Raw genomic sequence first — 20,539 nt, 5'->3', positions numbered from 1 at the left:
AAATGATTTCAAGCCTCATAACTCGGAAAGTACTCCATGAAAACTAACTTAATTATAGTGTTTTGGAAAGCTCTCGACGTGAGCTACCAGAATATTTAATAAAAAATCGGGAGTTCCATTTAAGAAATTGACGGTGATCTTCACGTGACTTTCAAATGACTCTCCCATGTCAAATCATTGCCACTATCTGATGGCCCCCTTCAAGCCATACAACTTTTGTCTGAAACATTTCTTTCTAAAGTGCATAGTTTATGAAATATTCGACCGGTCCGGGACTTTTGGGACACCCTGTATATATATATATATATATATATATATATATATATATATATATATAAGTGGAGCATGACACAGCACACATCGGATTCTCGCAGAAGGTTCGTGTCGAATTTTAATCGAGGTGCTGCCACCTTCTAGTGACCTCTGAAGCCAGACTGCTGGAGGCAATCCTATGGAGAGGCTCGCGGAAGAAGAAAAAAAAAGGAACACCCCGGGGATGGCGAGGGGGATGGAAATCACTCAGGCGTCGAGCTCCTATCGTCAATCTGATTAATGGGTAGATTCACGAGGTATTTATACGGATTTAAGCGTGCCTGTACAACGCGCACGTAGCTTTCGAAAGCGACGAACTAAATCGAGCGCGATTAGGGCAGGCGTGTGATGGAATGATCTCCGCGATTCTAAATCATTTTCGAGAACGAGCGTAATTAATTAAGGAATCAATATACAATTAGCCTGTCAAACATACGAAATATTATAATCCTAAATTCTCTATTATAATCCCAAGTATCATCCTAAAATAAAAGATTTAATTAGAGTATTTGCAAAAATATTTAATTTAATATTCTGATTTTTTTTAGGATTGATCAAAAAGTCAAAGTTCTTTATGAAATTTTGAAATTAGTATATTTCAAGGTTTGATATTAATCGTAAAATTTTTCAATAATTGTGTTAAATAGTATTTTTTAAATTATATTAAATAGTATTTTTTAATAATTATATTAATAATAACATTTTTTAATAATTATATTAAATACTATTATTTAAAATTATATTAAATAGTATTTTTAAAAATTATATTAAATAGTATTCTTTAATAATTATATTAAATAGAATTTTTTTAAATTATATTAAATAATATTTTTAAATAATTATATTAATAGTAAAATTTCTTAATAATTACATATTAAAAAATTTTACTTTCGGTTTTGCGTGTGCGTCATTACAATTCAGTTTATAAATAAATCTGAAAAAATCGACGAAACGAAAGATTGGAGCTTAAATTCCAATTAGTTCGCGTATAGATCTGTTCCGAATAGCTTCCGATCGCAGGCGGCTTCTGTCGCGTTAAACTCGTAATTTATCCGCGGCCTGGTAATTGAGCGAATCTCGCATCGCGAAATGAAACGGGCTCGCGCCCTTCCGACCTTCCGACCTTCGGTGTGTTCGCGACGCCACCCTCGATTTATTTGCTTCCGCGACGCGGAAGCCGCGTGAACATCATATCGAGGTCGCGATACCCCACTCGAATTCAATCGCCATTATGCATTTTCGACACGACGCGGTTTTATCGCGCTTCCATTCGGACTTTAATTAATCGTTCTGTCACCTAATTTTTCCATAATCTAGAAATTTTTTTACAAAATCCTCGTATCGACGTTTGATATATTACTACAAATGTTTCCACGGTTTCGCTCAATTCGTCAAAACGATATCTCTATTAAACGTAAAAATGTATTTACGTCGAAAAATAGTTATAGCAGGGACATATTTCATACCAGTGTCGCAAGCTGTTAAATTTCGCGTTCAGATTCCTGACTGTTGACGATAAACATGCATTAAGCTATACGCTTTACGTCATTATTAATCATCCTGTCAGATAGATCTGGCTAATTTTTCGATAATCTAGGAATTTGACAAAATCGTCGCACATATGTCTGATGTATTATCAACCTGTTTCCATCGTTTCGCTCAATTCATCAAAACGATATCTCTATTAAACCTAAAAAAATATTTATCTTGAAAAATAGTGACTTTCACATCCATGTCGCTGTTAAACTTCGCGTTCAAACTGCTGACAAAAATTCGACTGTCGACAAAGTAAACACGTATTAAACTACATACATCATTCGCGATTACACGCGCTCCACCGTTCGCGGAGCGTAAAGGTGGAAGTAGAACGCACGTGTGAGATGATTTCTAACTGTAGCCGACATATGGTCAGAAACGATTACAATTGTGTTCCTTGGAGCCGATCTGCCAGCTAATTTTTGGGCCCGTGCCGAGTTCACTCGCGCCTTCCACACGTCGCGATATCCACACGATATCCGACCCGACCATTGAAACGGAGTGTTACGTACAGTTCATTTTGTTTCACTCTGATTTATGGCGACCGCAAAAACATACAAAAACTCGTGGATTTCGCAAACGGCTATGGGACTGACGTTTCTACAGCAAAAAACAACAATCTACCAAAATAAAGTGATGATATACACGGGAAAGCAATAATTCTCCATCATCTGTCATCATTTAAGTTGCATAGAAATCATAAATATTCGCGTAAAAAAATTGTTTCAAAATGCATTATATACATTCGTAATAAATCGTTTTCTTGTGTATTTTTATAAATATAATATAATAAATATACAAAAATTACATGCTTCAATTTATAAAATAAATATATAAAAAATAATAATATAAAATATATATAAAATAAATGTATAAAAAATAATTACATGCTTCAGTTTCAGAAAGCTTTGACAAGAAATCTTTCTGAAATTGTTAATTTAAATCCAAATGCGCGATACTTTTACCTGTAACAAATATTTGTTCTGTTATGTAGAATAACAAAAAAATATTTCTACTGAAAAGAGATATTGCTGTACGTGCAACTAACGTGTCAAACATTTAAGTAATATAATTTGTCATTCGCTATCGTTATAAAAAAAAAAAAAAAAAAACATCGTTACCGTAAAAATTTCTCGTTTTCGCGCGACGATACTTCACCTCGAAAACGTGACGTGAAACGTTATTGAACGTCCGAGTAGCGAATACGAAATAAATCTATCAACAATCTGTCTTTGTGACGCCACAGAATTTTATTACGCGTACTAGATCGAACGCCCATCATTTAATCCCGATCAGATCGCCGATCTCGACGTTCTAGAAATCTTATTTCAAACAAGCGACACGATTGATGTAAAAATTTTGGATGAAAAATATATTTGTATAAATACTTGTATGATTTTTTCGCACCCTCCAGGTAATCTGGGCGGCATTAAATAATAGCTCGCATAAAAGTTGCCACGTAGTTTGTACGCTAAGCCAGAGTGCAAGCGCATTAATATCGCACAAATAGATTAATAGCGTATACTAAGATATAATCGCGACAATTAACCTCGTCATTTATGTCGGCAAACACGGCATAACGCTCTGCAATCTTCCCTCGCCGTTAAATACTCTATTCGCTCGCGGCCGTTTCTCGTCACCTCACATACCGTACCTCTAAATAGCCCCAAAGTAACCGAAATAGTTTTAGGGAGCATGCATATTCATGCTGGCGCCAATCTTTTTGTTGTGAAACTGCGAGGGTGCAACGCAACAAGAAACTCCATGACGCTTTTTCGCCTTGAATTTCATAGCTTCCTCAAAAAGAAAAAAAAAGTGTGCGCGACCAAGAATATGCAACGTGAGAAATAGAGAAAAATATCTTTCATGTGTTGGCGCTTTTGTACTTCAAGTGTTGGAATTTTTTTTTTTTTTTTTCATTGAATCGCTAATAAATCAATTCGTGTTTATCACCAAGATAGTATCGTGAAAAAAAAAGTGTGCGCGACCAAGAATATGCAACGTGAGAAATAGAGAAAAATATCTTTCATGTGTTGGCGCTTTTGTACTTCAAGTGTTGGAATTTTTTTTTTTTTTTTTCATTGAATCGCTAATAAATCAATTCGTGTTTATCACCAAGATAGTATCGTGAAAAAAAAAGTGTGCGCGACCAAGAATATGCAACGTGAGAAATAGAGAAAAATATCTTTCATGCGTTGGCGTTCTTGTACTTCAAGTGTTGGAATTTTTTTTTTTTTTTTCATTGAATCGCTAATAAATCAATTCGTGTTTATCACCAAGATAGTATCGTGAAAGGGGTATTCAAGTAAGGCACGTGAATAAGTTGAAAATAAATTAGGGTACTGCGAATGCGATAACAATTCGCGTTCGCCGATGGTATCGCGGCAAAAGGCATACCCTACGAAGGGTTTTAGCGATTTCGTCGCGTACATATTTAAAGAGTTAATGCTAGAGAGACCCGCACGCACGCAATCCATTATCGACGGTCCGGTTAATTTATTATTTCCACGCGATAAAAACGGATTTACGCATAACAATTAGCGGCGTACTCCTTTTCGTCGCTACTCGTATTCCATTATTTTTTCGACGTGTCCCTCTCGCGCTTGTAAGGTTGTAAAACTAGTCTCTAAAAATAACTGTCGGAGTAAAATAATTCGAAAATGGTACGAGTTCTCAATCGCTCGACCCACGTGAACGAGAAACACGCGGGAACAAGTAACTGGGTCTCCGATCGCATGTCGCTAAATTCTGGAAACGACACCCCCGGCTTAACGCGAACAATGCGTCCCGGGCTCAGCAGCGCCTGTCATTAATAACGACAGTCATTAATGAACAGGAGTAGATAACAGAGATGGCATTTGCGCTATCGAGACTATTCAGATTTTGATAATTCCTCCGGCTTCAAGTGGAGATCTAATTTGCCTTTAATAACTAATTAAGCTTTCACAATCGAGTACCTATTGACATCGTTTAATCAATATTCTGCACACAGTAAAAAATTGTGTGTTAAATTTAACATATTTCACATGTCCCAATTTATCCACTCTAATTTTAATGTTAATTTAACAGAAGGCGAGTATGTAAATAAATAATACAAGTAATATGTTTAAAAATTAACACAAAAGTGTAACACTTAAACTTTATCTGGAAATAAAGTTTATGTTAAATTCACATATTTATAATGTTAAATTTAACTAAAAGAAAATGTTATTCTTACATTTTTATGATAAATAACAGAAGAGAGATGTCGATTTAACATATGGAAACTGTTGTAGAGAGAAAAATAACACAACTTATCTGTTCATTTTAACATATAACATATTTCATCAAAAATTCGTTTACATATTAATTGTATTGTTTTAACTCTTAGAAACGGTGAATATTAACTCAACGCAGAAATATCAAAATAACGCAACGATAATATGTTACATTAACATAAGAGTATATTAAAAATTTAACACAAAAGTTTTTACACGAAAAAATTTTAACAGAAATACAAAATGTTTTTTACCGTGCAGGAGTGAGTTAATTCAATAAATAGTAATACACATAGTTAAATTTAACATTCTTAGAATTTTTTAGAACAATTGCGTGTCTTTTTAATTTTTCGAATTAACTTACTTTTTTATAGTGTTCAATATAATTATTAAGGCTTATCAATAATTATCTACTATTTGCAACTTTGAAAATTTTATAAATTATCAATAATGACGTCATAATTATCAGTTTTCGCAACTTTGTAACTTTGAAAATTTTATAAATTATTAATAATGATATCATATAATCATAGGATAAACTTTCCAATTAGTGTCCATTCTATTAATCTTCCATTTATTCTCTAATGAAAGATTAATAGAGTGGACAATACTTGGAAAGTTTATTTTATGATTATATGTCATATAATATTAAACTTACCAATTATTGTCCGTTCTATTAATCTTCCATTTATTCCCAAAAATAATGAATAAAGAGAAAATATATTCAACACAGAGATTAAAGTACAATGCTTTTATAGATTATACCATTTTTCATGCCCGTTATTCCCTACTATTTAATTTCTTTCATCATTTTCGAAAAAAGTATACACCCATTTTTTTTCGAAAAAGGTATACACGGCAGTACCATATGTTACCTCGAAATGCAGATAATAAGACCATTTTCGAATTTTTTCGAGGTATTAGTGGAAAAGAACGCGCAAGAAACGGAAGGGAAGAAGTTAGGATTATACAAGTGGACACAATGTGGGTGGAGGAGAAAAGGGAGGTCGCGCTAACATGAAGCAGACACAGGGCGATCAATTACGTAACTCAATAAAAGTGGGTCACGTGTCAAAGTGCGGAGCCATCCCCGAGGTGTCCAACTTTTTGGTAAAAGCTCGTAAATTACCAAATTAGCTATCTAGCTAGCTAGCTCAACAAAGCTCTCTCTCTCTCTGCTATCACCATGCACGGTTTTAAATAGAATGTCGGGGGTTCATGTCCAACTACCCTCTCGTCGCTTCCTCTTTCGACCCTTGTTATCTCTCTTTATTCCTGTCCTTTCTCTCGATCCTCTCTTTCTCCCATACGTTACGTAGTGTCTCACTTCGGTTTTTTTCGGTGGGATCGAAACTGCTCGGACACGTAAGTCGCTGGTCGTTAGTCGTCAACGATAGCTCGCCATCAATGTAGGGTGTGATGGTAGAAGAGGGAGATAGATAAAGCAAGAAAGAAAGATATATATATACCGAAGGTCGGTTTATAAGAGAGAAAGGATGGGCAGAGATGGGTGATAGGGGATGTAGGCGGCACGGGGATTGTAAGCAACAAGAAGGAGAAAGACAAGAGCGAAGGGTTAAAGAGAATAAGAGAGAGCAAGAGAGATGGAAGGAGAAAGAAAGAGAGAGGAGTCACGGCAGGAGAGCTAAGACAATCAATAAGATTGCCAGGTCCGAAGAAACTCGAGCCCGGATTCGCCGAATGAGTTTGGTACACTTCCTGCCGGGCCACGCGAGAAGACACGCGTTTCACGAATTAAGTCATCGGGTCTTATTCTTGAGTGCGAAACGCCGAATTAGAATCTGCTCGCAAAACGAGATAGGGGGAACGAGCTTAAAGGGGTTGCGAGCGTTCCCGTAGGGAAGGACCTGCTTTTCGGGAAGTCGATACTTGGTCTAGTCACCGGATAGGTAATCGGATAGGTCAAGATAAAACGGGATAGGGCCAGAGGGGATGCCCGTGGATACTGGGCCGCGTGACATAAAAGGGGTTGCCGAGGCGAAAAGGGATGGGCGATGAAAAGGGTGCGCGAGCGGGGGTTGAGGCCGCACGATCGCCGCTCTGGCGGATATTGCCGGAACTACGAATTATACCCCCGTGTCGCCGGGGTGCACTTCTTCGGAAGCTCGAACGGAGTATTACGACGTCTCTCCTGGAATGACGACGCGTGAGATTTTGGGGATGGAATTTCGCGTCGATAAGGAAGGCCGCCAAATTCGACTTTATGAGGAAAGCGCTTTCAAGTTTTTGCCCCTTGCCTTATGTATTACTGTATTGAATATATACTATACATCTTATTATTATTGTGTGTTAGATCGTAATCTTCTTTATTTTTTATTGTAACTGAAATGTTAAAGGAAATACGCATTAAAAAAATATTGAACGTTTGTATAAAAATGATATGAATCATTGTCTTCATTTCACAGTTATAAAAATTGTAATGAACGATGGAAATATATTAATAGTTGTGAAAATTTTTAAAATACTTTTAAGAAATTATTAAAGATTATTACTATGTGTTGATCGTTTTTATTTTTTATTGTAACTGAAATGTTAAAGGAAATACGCATTAAAAAAATATTGAACGTTTGTATAAAAATGATATGAATCATTGTCTTCATTTCACAGTTATAAAAATTGTAATGAACGATGGAAATATATTAATAGTTGTGAAAATTTTTAAAATACTTTTAAGAAATTATTAAAGATTATTATTATGTGTTGATTGTTTTTATTTTTTATTGTAACTGAAATGTTAAAGGAAATACGTATTAAAAAAATATTGAACGTTTGTATAAAAATGGTTTGAATCATTGCCTTCATTTCACAGTTATAAAAATTGTAATGAACGATGGAAATATATTAATAGTTGCAAACATTTTTCAAATACTTTTTTTCCAATATTCTCGTGATTCTAGAAATGATTGATTATTTCCGCAAAAGTAGAAATTGATACATTAGTATAAAATGTATGTAGATTAGAATAGAAATTAAGAGATTATTAAAGATTATTATTATGTGTTAATCGTTTTTATTTTTTATTGTAACTGAAATGTTAAAGGAAATACGAAATGTATAAGATTAGAATAGGAATTAAGAGATTATTAAAGAAAAAAAAAGAAGTTTACACAAACGCTAATTTATTATTTTATCTAATAATACAATTATTGCATAATTCATAAAAAAGAAAAATAGAATTTTTATATTAAATATTAATTTTTATATTGAAATTCAATTTTTATATTGAATATTAAAGAGTTGTATTGTTCTCTGAAAATATGAAAATATTTCAAGAGATATCATTTTTATAAAACACATCATTATTAAATGACTATTATTGATTGAAAAATATGTACATGTATGTTATCTGTAAGTGGATAAGATATTTTTTTAAAAATGAGATACTTTAAAGAAATTATCTTCAGCCTTTAATCTTTTTCCGATTGTAATAATTTTGATCATTATCCAGCGAACATATCTCAGAGGAAAACGCGACGCAAACTACGAAGGGTTAAAGTCTGTATGTGCATCGGAAAACCATAGATCCTAAGAGAAACTTTCCCGGCCTATGTAGCACTAACAATAAATAACAAGGTCGGTAATAAATAAGGGGGTACGATAGAGAAGGTCAGGTGCGTCACAAAAGCCGGTCACGATACAGAAAATGCCTCTAGCCGTACATTCATCAAACTTTTACGAGAAAGTGTTAGAAACATCGAAAAACCATTCGCGACTATTGATTTAGAAAAAAAAACTGAATCAATTAAATATGCTGACGTAAATAGCTCCGATTATATTTATCACTGCGATAATTTATATATTTGTCAAAAATTTAACAAATATTTTCATATCACAAATATACATTATATATCACATTTCTCTTTTACATCGGATTTTAATCGGATAAATATTTTTATAACGTCAAACGTGATCTGCGTGTGTATCGGACATTGTGATGGAACGTTTACTTACATTTTCGATTAAAATTTCAATTAAACTTTGTATTAACTAACCGCGTTAAGCGCAAAGTTGCAATAAGCGTTCGATTCCTTTTTTTTTCGTGTATGGCTAACCGCTTTCGCGAGTTGTCGCCGAGTTTCACCGCCATCGTTAGAACTTGACGATCGTAAAAATTGCCATCTCTTGAAATTTGCGCGACGTTTTAGTGCTATCCGCGTCTTGTATTTACCGCACGTGACGTCAAATGATGACTACTTTCCATGGTTCTCTCCATTTTCGCGGCTTCCTCTCTCTCTCTCTCTCTCTTTCTCTCTCTCTCTCTCTCTCTCTCTCTTTCTCTTTGTATTCAACTCGCTCTTTCTATTTATATTCGGAATCGGATTCATGCACGAGTGCCCTTTATGGAAAATGTTGTTCAAAGAATAGAGGGACCGACTGTGTCTGCAGCCCGGTAACTATGCATATGCCACGTGAGTCGAAATGCATGTGCATCTTTGCGCGTTGCATACAACGGATTCTGGAAATGAGCCGAAACCCCTTTTCACGACGGGGGACAGACGTACGTGGAAGGATATATAAGTAAAAACGAAGAACACAACGAAATTATAGATGGAAAAATTCATTTTCGGGAAAAAGTAGCGACAATCGTAACGGAAATCTCGCAGTGAAATATTGTACGTGATGGGTTTTCTTGTACACTCCGTGGAAAAGTAGCGCAAGAGATTCGTAATGCAAGGGTTAAATTAAAATTAATAAAGTTACAACGGAAAAATGAATTATATTGAATTGTTCTTAAGGATGCTTTGTATGTACAATCTCAGCAAAAAGTAGCTGAAAATCAATATTGACGAATATATCCACTTTTGGTGTATTTTGAGTATTTAATTGTGTAGAATATTACAATTTGATCTTAACTACAATGCAGAGATGTATTTTTTAATATTTATTGCGTTTTTACTGAAATATTCCGAATTTTGTTAATCGAAATGATTAACTTTTGGCAGAGAATTTCGCCTTGTGACAGATACATGGCTAACTTCATTGAATTGTATTTAATATCTTTTTAACCAGTTAGTATTTGTATAATATTATTTGGCTAAATATTTCCTCTGTACCTAAACTTTTGCAAATTTTCAACAAATTCTGAATATTATTTCCATGTGTTTTTGTCATTTGAATCGACGTGGTTATACGTTTCCCATAAGAATATATGTTAATTCGGTGCAAATTATAATCCTTATAACTTGTGAACGCCTTAGTGAATCGATTTAAAAATTGTACTGAAGATTCTAAACATATGTAAGGACAGTCTGTACAATTTTCATTAAATTTTCAATATTTTGAAAATAGGTACAAAACATCCTTAATCGAAATGATTAACTTTTGGCAGAGAATTTCGCCTTGTGTCAGATACATGGTTAATTTCACATTGAATTATATTTAATATCTTTTTAACCAGTTAGTATTTGTATAATATTATTCGACCAAATATTTCCTCTGTATCTAAACTACACTTTTACAGATTTTAAAAAAATTCTGAATATTATTTCCATGTGTTTTTGTCGTTTGAATCGACGTGGTTATACGTTTCCCATAAGAACACATGTTAATATTAAAATGAAATTAAAAACTTATAATTGATTTATTTATTTATGGATACTTATGTATAATTATTTTTATAAGTTTAATTTTTATATACAAATTTATATTGGTAGTTTTAATGGTATTTGAAATAATAATTTTAAATATTTCTATAATTATATAGTTAATTTATAGGATAATAAATTTAGAATTATTTATAATTTATTATTTAATTTTTATAGTTTGTGAAAGAACTTTAGGGTTGTCTTTATTAGTTTTGATTGTTCACTATCATTGTAATGAATTATATTATTTATTTAATTTTAGAAAATTTTAAAATGAAGATTCTAAACATATGTAAGGACATTCTGTATAATTTTCATTAAATTCTCAATATTTTGAAAATAGATACGAAACATCCTTAAAGAATAATTTTTCTTAAAGCTACTTAAAGATGTCTCAAGATAAATTATGGATAGAAAAGGTGTTTTATTATACTTAAAAAATTCGGACGACTCCATCGCCATTCCCTTCACGTGCTTTCATAATGTAGATCGATAATTCTCACTTTGGAAAAGATCGCGATTCTCGAAAAATGAGTACGACGATAAGTGGGACGATTTAGGGATGAGAATCTCTGGATCCCCTTCGCAGAGCGGATTTTCAGCGCACATCGATCGATGCTGTTTTCGCAATCTCCCCAAATAGAAGGGAAATAATCCTGCTCGGTGAATTGTGGATATTTGCTCTTTCTACATTCGGTTTTCAACTACACATTTTGTTTTTATCTCCGAGTTATATACAGTGTATTATTACACATATACAACGGCGTATATATCATACAGAAAAATATCAGAGTTACATATTATCGAGGATCAACGTTGTAGCAGTTGTATATATGCAGATCGCTGTTTTCCGATATACAACGGCAGTTAAATTCATTTTCAACTGGACGAAACAATTTAACGGGCGGTGAAAAAAAGCGCGATTATTTAGTTACGTGAAAAAGTGTTACAACAATGTTACGACGCGACACTAATTGCACATACGAATTTTTATTCGAGGAATAAATCGATTTTCCACATCTCTGAAAAAGTTTGAAAAATAAAAATTCTCACATCACAGATAAAAATTATCGACGACCAAAAATCCTAAAAAAAAAAGAAGAAAAAAAAAGAAAAAATAGCTCCATATTTACCGATTCAAAAATTTGAAAATATGGAGAAATATTCAAAAATGTAAAACTTATGTGAATATAGAAAGGGACCTTAAGATAAGTCGATATACTTGATGATTCGCGTATTTACATGTATATCGGATTGAAGAATCTTCTTCATCCACGAGCGTTTTTCCTCTCGAATCGAATTTAATACGAGAATTACATTTATTCGGCCATATTCTTATCTCGCTCAATTATCCGCGCGATAATAGCCTTAAGGAGTAGTTACTGCTCCTTAGCCAATTTACACGAGAAGCTACAAACTGTAAAAGTTGTCCGACCGATAGTTTATCGTTTCCCTCATACAGAGTCTCTCGCTGCTAATCGCGTGGTTTACGGGCCCCGAAGTCATTCCGAGCGAAACTCGAGTGCAGTTTGTGTGCAGTTTCCGTTTTCATCGTGATGAGTGGAAACTTTGGTCAGGCTTCTCTCCGTTCCGGTGCCACCGTTCTCATGCGGCACTGTAACCGTACGCCTTAAAACGCTGGCGTTTGTTTTAAACTTCATTGCGATTTTCTTCAAGTCTCAACGCGCGGGGGCTAATTCTTCGCCCGTTTCACCGTTTTAGCTCTTCGTGCGGGAGCGCCATAATTTTCGAGAACTACTTAAAGCTGCCTTGGACAGGCGAGCCTGAAAACTTTTCTTAACGACACAAACAATCGCGAGAACCCTACTGCGACATTGATGCTGATATGCAGTAGGGCTCATTACTCGAAATTGTATGACTTTTATATATCGCTTAAATTATATTAAAAATTCCTCTTTGTCGCAAATAATCGTACACTGAGAAAAAATCTCGTTGCATTAGAATTGTACATTTAATTATCTATCACTTGTCAATTGTAAGTATTGAATGCATACGCGTTGGAATTATTTTACTCTCGCAGAAATAACTTTGCATCACAGAGAAATTTCCTACAAGGTGGATGCTTATAAGATATCTAGGAAAATTATTGTAATAATTTTTATAATTATAATTATTGTAATTTTTATAATTATAATTATTTTTATAATTATTGTGTAATAATATTTAAATTTGATATCTTTTATTAAACTATCATTAATTATCTTCCTTGAAAAAAATACACATAATGATTATAATATTTTATATAATAATAAAATTTTATTTCTGTAAACTGTCATTATTTTCCCTAAAAAAAAATTATGTATAATGCATTGAGAAAAAATCTGGTTGCATTAATTAAAATTCTGGTAGATTCAACCAGTATGTCTGTTGGAAGATGGACGAACCAGATTTCTTGTAGGAATTACCAAATGAATCTGATTAATTTCTTCCTGTTAAATTTACCAAATTTTCTGGTTAATAATACTAAACTTGCCAACACCAAGTCGTTTAAAATTTTTTCCATCTAATCTCAAAAGTCTGTTTAATATTCTGAATTCCAACAAGATTATTGGAAAAATCCAATCCAGATTATTGAATAAATTATTTTAAATTCAGTTTGTTAGAATTTAAATTGATAAACAGTGATGCAAGAAGAGAATGCAGCTCAAACACACACAATCAGAGAGTTAGCGTCCTCTTTCTGGCACTACTGCTCGTAAGAGAAAAAAAATATACTATGGATTTAATGTTAATACTAAGTCTTTATCTAGTTTTTGACACGTTAATTAAGAACGGCTTTCCGGAACATTTTATACATAAACACATTAAAAAAAGACTCAACTTTTTAAATAATCGTGACCATAATGCTACAACTGACGTGAATCTTACTCGTTCTGATGTGACTCGGTTTATCACAATACCATACGTTGAAAATGTTAGTCAAGATTTATACCGTCTCCTGCGTAATAGAGGCTTTAAAGGTCGTGTATAAGATAATAAAAAAACTAAATAATTTAATTACACGGGGTAAAGATCGCTTACACGATAATGATAAAACAGGCGTTGTATACAAATTAAATTGCAAGGATTGTAATTTAGCATATATCGGACAAACAAAAAGACATTTACGTACGCGAGTAAAAGAACATTGTAATAACATAAAATTACATGAAACTAATCATTCAGTAATTAGCAAGCATAGATTAGAATCTGGCCATGATTTTGATTGGATAAAACCGAACATCCTACACAACGAAAAGTATGTTCGCAAAAGAGAAATTGCTGAGATGTTTTTCATAAAGAGATTTGATAACCTAATCAACTTACAAAAAGACACAGAAAACTTAAACAACATTTATGACAAAATAATAAAGGTCATGTAGTTCCGTTTACTTATGATTGCGTTCAGTCTTTGACGAGGTCCCACACGGACTCATTGTTCTTCAAAATTGAAATTTAAATTTAAAATTAAATTTAAATTAAATTTAAATTAAATTTAAATTTAAATTTAAAAATAAAGTTTTGTTAATGTGACTTGCGCTTTGTACAAGATTATTATCTACGCCGACACTCTGATCACCAATACGCCGGCTAATTTGTATGTATATTTAAAATATCTCACGTTTAAACTAAATTAATTGTGCGTATTACGGTTCAAACCGAAAATTAGATGTGAACAATAATTTTTTGCAACTTATATATCTATTCCAGTGCATACTTGATAAGGACCACAACCATATGGTCGAAACGTCGTATTGAATAAATTATATTTCTGGCTAGTTTGGTCGACTACACCATTTCATTTAACCTTTTGTAAATTCGACTAGCGATATTAAGCTATTTACAAATTTCTAATTCTTTATATACATTTCATGGCAAATATTGAATACGAGTTAAGTTAAAAGTGGCTCGCCGCAAGCAAAGAAATTAATGTAACAAGAAATTTTATAGATCCAACCAGAAAATACTATAGTAAAATTCTTATAGTAAAATCCTTATAGTAAAATTATGATAACTAGAAATTCTTGTCTGATTTAACCAAAATGCCTTCAATCATATACGTCTTGTTGATACAATCAAACGACTTTTCTCAGTGTATCTTATTGTAATCAATAATACAACTCATTTGACAATTTAATTTTCCCTTCATCAGTTTCAAGACACGTTATAACTGACGAAAGAAGGTGTGTTCTCAAATATATTAATACACATTTGTTACACGAAGAGGCGACTACAAGATACATCAGGACCCCTCCTAATCCAAATGCAAGGGTAAATAATATATGGGACGATCCGCTCGGGGTTGTCAAAGGTACAGGTGAGTAATGGCGGAAGTACTCACCGGAGATGGGATCCGCGCCATCAAGCTTCCTCTCAGAAACGACAGTCTCGTGAGCAGCTTCCTTGCTCGTCCTTGGACGACATCCAGCGGAGGGATTCGTCTCGTTGCTGTTGGCGTCCTGGCTCTTGTACTCGTTCCGCAGATGATCGTTTCTCTCGTTCGGCTTGCAAGCGCCAACCCCGACCTTCGGCGATGACTTGCAGCTGATGCCGCCCGGGTTCCCATTGATGTTTGCGTTAACGTTGATGTTGCTATTACCGTTGGTCGATGCGTGATTGTCGGCCTAAACGGTGCACAAAGCGATCATAAAGCACAAGTAGGCTATTTTAGCTCTGTGTCAGTTGCAAGAATTATTTATTGGAAAGGCAATATAATATTTATTCGATAAATAAATTTAGAATAATCAAGTATTATATATTGGAAATTGTAGGGAAATGCCTGAAAAAGTTATAAATAATTGAGTGAAGAAGTTCGATTAAAAGATATTTGGAATTTACGCGAAAAAAATAGATAAAAGTTGCGCGCTTTTGTACAAGATTTATCCGTGAAGCGTGACTATTCATTTATTTGACTCGGTGAAAAAAATAAACGCGACGTTAATAAGCGTATAAATAACGTAGAAAGTTGCGAAAGTTGAAATCGTGACGCGTCCTTCGCGACGAGGAGCGATCTATCCTCTTTAACCCTTTACATTGGAACGAGGCGAGGCTCGTGGTACCACCTGCCACCCATTCCCAGCTGTAATTGAAGTTGTCTCGTTTCGTATTGTAAAGCTATATAAGCGACGGTACTTTTTTTCTCGCGTTACGCTGGCTGGAAAGGCAAGCCTTTTATTCCTGCAAGTACTTCGTTGCAAGACTAACTGCGACGACATCTGTCCTCTGAGAAAGAACGACAGAGAAATACCTGTCTCTCGTACCTTTCTTTCGCACCTCCGACCTCGCTTTCAGCGATCATTTGACCTTTTGCCGTCGACACGTTTTTAGCAGGAACTTTCCTAATACGACTTCTACACGTTTAATCTGCCAGTTAAATCGAGGTAACATCGTCAAGCAATTTACCAGCGACTCCCGAATGAGGATTAATTAACCGATTTGCAGTCCCATACTGGATATATCCACGTTGTATCTCGAAAATAACTGTCGCGCGTATTTGAATATAAAATTCCAAACAATCTTCTTATTAAGAAACGCGGTCAAATGTTCACAATGATAATCGACAATCAAATCAAATTTCTAGAACACAATTAAACTCTCGGATATTTTAAACTGCACTCGACGTTCGAATTAATCTCGATTCTCGACAATTTATTCTCGTGAAAAGCTCCTAAAAATAAAACAGATTTTGACATAATATATAAATTCAGTTTCCTGTTAGTTTCAAATGATCAGAATCCGCACTGAGAAAAAAATCTGGTTGGATTAATTAGAATTCTGTCTAGATTCCAGTATGTCTGTTGGAAAATGGACGAACCAGAATTCTTGTAGGAATTACCAGATGAATCTGATTAATTTCTTCCTGTTAAATTTCCCAAATTTTCTGGTTAATAATACTAAACCAGCACCAAGTCGTTTAAAATTCTTTCCATCTAATCTCAAAAGTCTGTTTAATATTCTGAATTCCAACAAGATTATTGGATAAATTCAATCCAGATTATTGAATAAATTATTTTAAATTCAGTTTGTTAGAAATTAAACTGATAAACAGTGATGCAAGAAGAAGATGCAGCTCAAACACAAACAATCAGAGAGCTAGCGTCCTCTTTTTGGCACTACTGCTCGTAAGAGAAAAAAAATATACTTTGGATTTAATGTGAATACTAGTTTTTTATATATATATTTCATAGCAAATATTTAAAACGAGTAAAGTTAAGAATGGCTCGCAAAGAAATTAATGTAACAAGAAATTTTAGGGATCCAACCAGAAAATACCAACCAAAACCTTAAATAAAATCTATTAAACGTTCTAGTTATAAAAAATGGAGTTTTATCATGATAACTAGAAATTCTTGTTTAATTTAACCAAAATACCTTCAATCATACACAGAAAAAAATGTATACTGTATTCAAATAAATATTATTTATCTTAAGTATATCATAAGTTTGTACATCCGCAAATATATCATAAGTTCATCACAAGCATTAAATTTAATGAAATATATTCTGAATTTTAGTAACTGCAGTATTTTAGTCAAGAATATTAAATTAAAACAAAAATTTGGTTTGCTTATCACATAAAGTGAGTTTGATTTTTCTTTGATACAATTTTACAATATTCTCGAAGAGAAAATAAATCCTTCTTTTCAGTACATGATAATGAATTTTCTAACACTTGTGATGAGTATATTTTAAGACTATTATCAAGACTATATTCTTGGTTAAAGAAAATTATTACTTAAAAAAAGAAAAAAATAAACTGAATAATCATTTTTCTTAGCAGTGGAACGATATTTTTCTCTGTGTATGTCTTGTTGGTACAATCGAACGATTTTTCTCAGTGCGTGTTTCAACAAACAGAAAATAATATTAATTAATAATTAATAAATATCAAATATTAAATAATTAATAAATTATATATAATTAATAATTAATAATTAATAAATATTAAACCCCTCGAAAACAGGCTAAACCCATGTGCAATTTGCGGTTCGCCGATTGTACACGTGTAAAGGTCGGGCCGCGATTCTCACCGAGTTGGTCATGCAGGTGGACGAGGTAGATGAGCGCACCACGACGATCCTGTTCTGATTGTGGTCGTTGGAGGCGATCGTGGGGACGGCGGCGTGATTGACCAAGGCGTGGGTGTCGTTGGTGCCGGTTGAATTGGTGCCGACGTTTCCGCCGCCGTTGCCCAGGGAGGTCTGTCTGATGACCAGCACGCTGCCCGCCGGCTCCAACACGACCACTTGCCTCATCCTCGTCGCCACCCGGTGCCACCCGGTCGCCGATCTGCCCACGACGGTTGCGAGAGACCGCACTCTCCTCTCGTCTGCTCCTCTCGTCGACAACGACGACGTTAAGCGCGTCGTTCTCCAGCACGACACGTTCGCCGACTCTTAAAGCTCCCACCCGTTCGCTGTCGCCTGCTCCTCCTGCGCGCACACAAACACACCCAGGCTGATATTAAAGCTGTCGTTTTAAGGGATGATCCTACCCGCCCGTCCGTTCTCCCCGCCACCGATCTACACGTTCGCCTTCGTTCGTAAACGCGCGAATCCGAAGAGCGTATCAGCGTGGCTTCTTCCGCAAAGCGAATCGATGGGATTATTTCTGCCGACGAACAAACCATGAACTCTCTCTCTCTCTCTCTTTTCCCCGTCCTTTCTCTCGCGCTTTCCTTCTCTCCCTCTCTCGATAGCTCTTTTTCAATAGGTAACTCTCGCGGTACACAAGTTGGCGACAAAATAGCGGGCGTGTGCGCGGTTTGAAGTAAGGGTCGGCTTCAGAAGCTACCGGCTTTTAGATAATGGCTCGTTGCACGTTCAATACTGTAATATCTCGTTTCTTTCAGCGAGCGTTTGTACTCCAAGATCGATCAATCTTATCCGACAAATTTAATTTAAAGACTCGCCAGCTCGCTGAGTGACTTTGCTGTTTTGCAGGTTTTAATTTGTGTTAACGAGTTGCTATTTAAAGAAAGAAAGAGCTCTTTAATTAAATTTGAATAAGGATTTGTTATTAGTTTTTAACTTCCATAATTATAGCAATATTCTTACATTAACTGTTTTAATTTTTGTTTTCTTTTAACAACAAAGTAGAGTAAATAATAAAAATCTAAATGATGTTTTTAGATACATCCATGGATATCTATTATTGCATAGAATAAGCGAAACGTTGTTGGCCTCGAACAGCTACAATCTTGTCATCCTAGTTTAAAGTCCAGCACGGTTTTCTCATTTTCTCGACCCGTTCGAGCGAAAGGATTTGTTTTCAAGATCTCAGAGCTCGTAGCAACAGGAGATCTCGAAGGGATCGCAGCTTAAAATTGGATGGGTTTTGTTCAAAACCATTTGTGCCCGTATCGCGTGATATACCGTGAGATGAAAGTTTGTGAGGGACTGATAAAAAGACGGTATTTCTTAATAAGACTTATTTTTATAAAGCGCAACTTTTTAAACGCGGAAAAAAGAAACATTATTAATGCTCGGTTTAATTCCTGAATTATCTACAATGTTTTAATAATGATAAATTTTAAAAATATTAAAGTAAATAAAACAAACGAAAAAATTATATTAAAATTATATAACGAATAATTGATAGAGAAATATAGACATACACGGTAAATTATATACACTAATTGGAAATAAAAATATCAATAAAATAGTTAATATTGTAGAATATTAATAATAGAAACGCTCGCAAACATATGTTTTTATGAAGCTATTTGTCGTTGCTGATTTTGTCTCTGTGTTGGCAACATAAAATAAAAAACAAACAATATATTTACGATTTGGAACTATTCCAAACTATATTATGATAGTGATCTTAAATGAAAAAGAGCTACAATTTGTATCTCATTCGACTAATTTTTAGTAGAGAAAATAATTTTCCAGCGATTATAATCTTACCTAAGGTAAAAATTAAAGCTTCAAGTTATCGAAGAATCGTCTGACGAAATTTCAAAAATTTACTCTCACTTAAATGACTATACATGAATTTTCACGTGAGCAAGATTATTCATCTTCCTAGACTTCGCGGAACCACTTAAGTTGGCAGGCATTGTCATAAATGGATTTCTTGGCCACTATCATTGGTCTGCTCGGCAAACAGAAGCTTATCCTGCATCGTTGCCAATTCTAACACATGTAACAATTCTAATGGTTTATAACAAAGGAAAAACTCCCGATAATATCTATCGCGTACACATAAAGAAAAAAAAAAGACAAAAAGATCTTTATCTCTAACTTTCGCCTCTAACTATGCCGTTCGTATTCTATATCGTAGAGATCGCCGTATATATTTGTTACAAGCAATCTTGATTGCTTTATCTAATCTAATTCTTTCTATACAGATTAAAAGACGGCAAATATCATAATAATATATTACATCACGGGATTACTAAATAACGAGAAATCATAGTTGATAAAAAAAATATGACAAGAAAGATAAGTTTCAGATTTTGATCAATTTTTCTCTTCAAAAATAAAAGCATTGACGTCTCGTCACACAAAAAAATAAGTGTCAAATCAAAATTTATATACTTTAACTAATGTTCATTGTTTCGTATATACGCAACAATTTATAATCTTCTTAGAAGAATTTAATAATTTTAAATTTCAACAATATTAAAGTCTTCTATTATTATTTTCTTATTTTCTTATTTTATTATTTTATTATTTTATTATTTTATTACTTCATTATTTTATTATTTTATTATTTTATTATTATTATATTTATTATTTTATTATTATTATTATTTTTTTATTATTATATTATTTTAATATTGTAATTGTCATTTCAAGAATATAAAATTATTTAATTCTGCTT

The 20,539-nt window shown here is 33.8% G+C and overlaps 1 protein-coding gene across 4 annotated transcripts in view; it reads right to left on the bottom strand.

The window, feature by feature from the left end:
• Positions 1-20,539, bottom strand: part of LOC105257995 (calmodulin-binding transcription activator 2) — a 73,045-nt gene that overhangs the window by 45,964 nt on the left and 6,542 nt on the right. For all 4 annotated transcript variants that reach the window (XM_025406342.1, XM_020029593.2, XM_025406341.1 and 1 more), the window contains exons 2-3: positions 17,743-18,144; positions 15,054-15,336 (exon numbers count right to left, since the gene is read on the bottom strand). In XM_025406342.1, the coding sequence (XP_025262127.1) occupies positions 15,054-15,336; positions 17,743-17,967 (508 nt within the window). In that variant the 5' untranslated portion in view covers positions 17,968-18,144. The remainder of the gene's footprint in view (positions 1-15,053; positions 15,337-17,742; positions 18,145-20,539) is intronic.

Source organism: Camponotus floridanus, unplaced genomic scaffold (genome assembly GCF_003227725.1).
Source record: "Camponotus floridanus strain SB8 unplaced genomic scaffold, Cflo_v7.5 scaffold14, whole genome shotgun sequence".
NCBI lineage: Eukaryota > Metazoa > Arthropoda > Insecta > Hymenoptera > Formicidae > Camponotus > Camponotus floridanus.
Note: the sequence above shows the minus strand (reverse complement) of the source record. Positions and strands in the feature narration are given on the sequence as shown.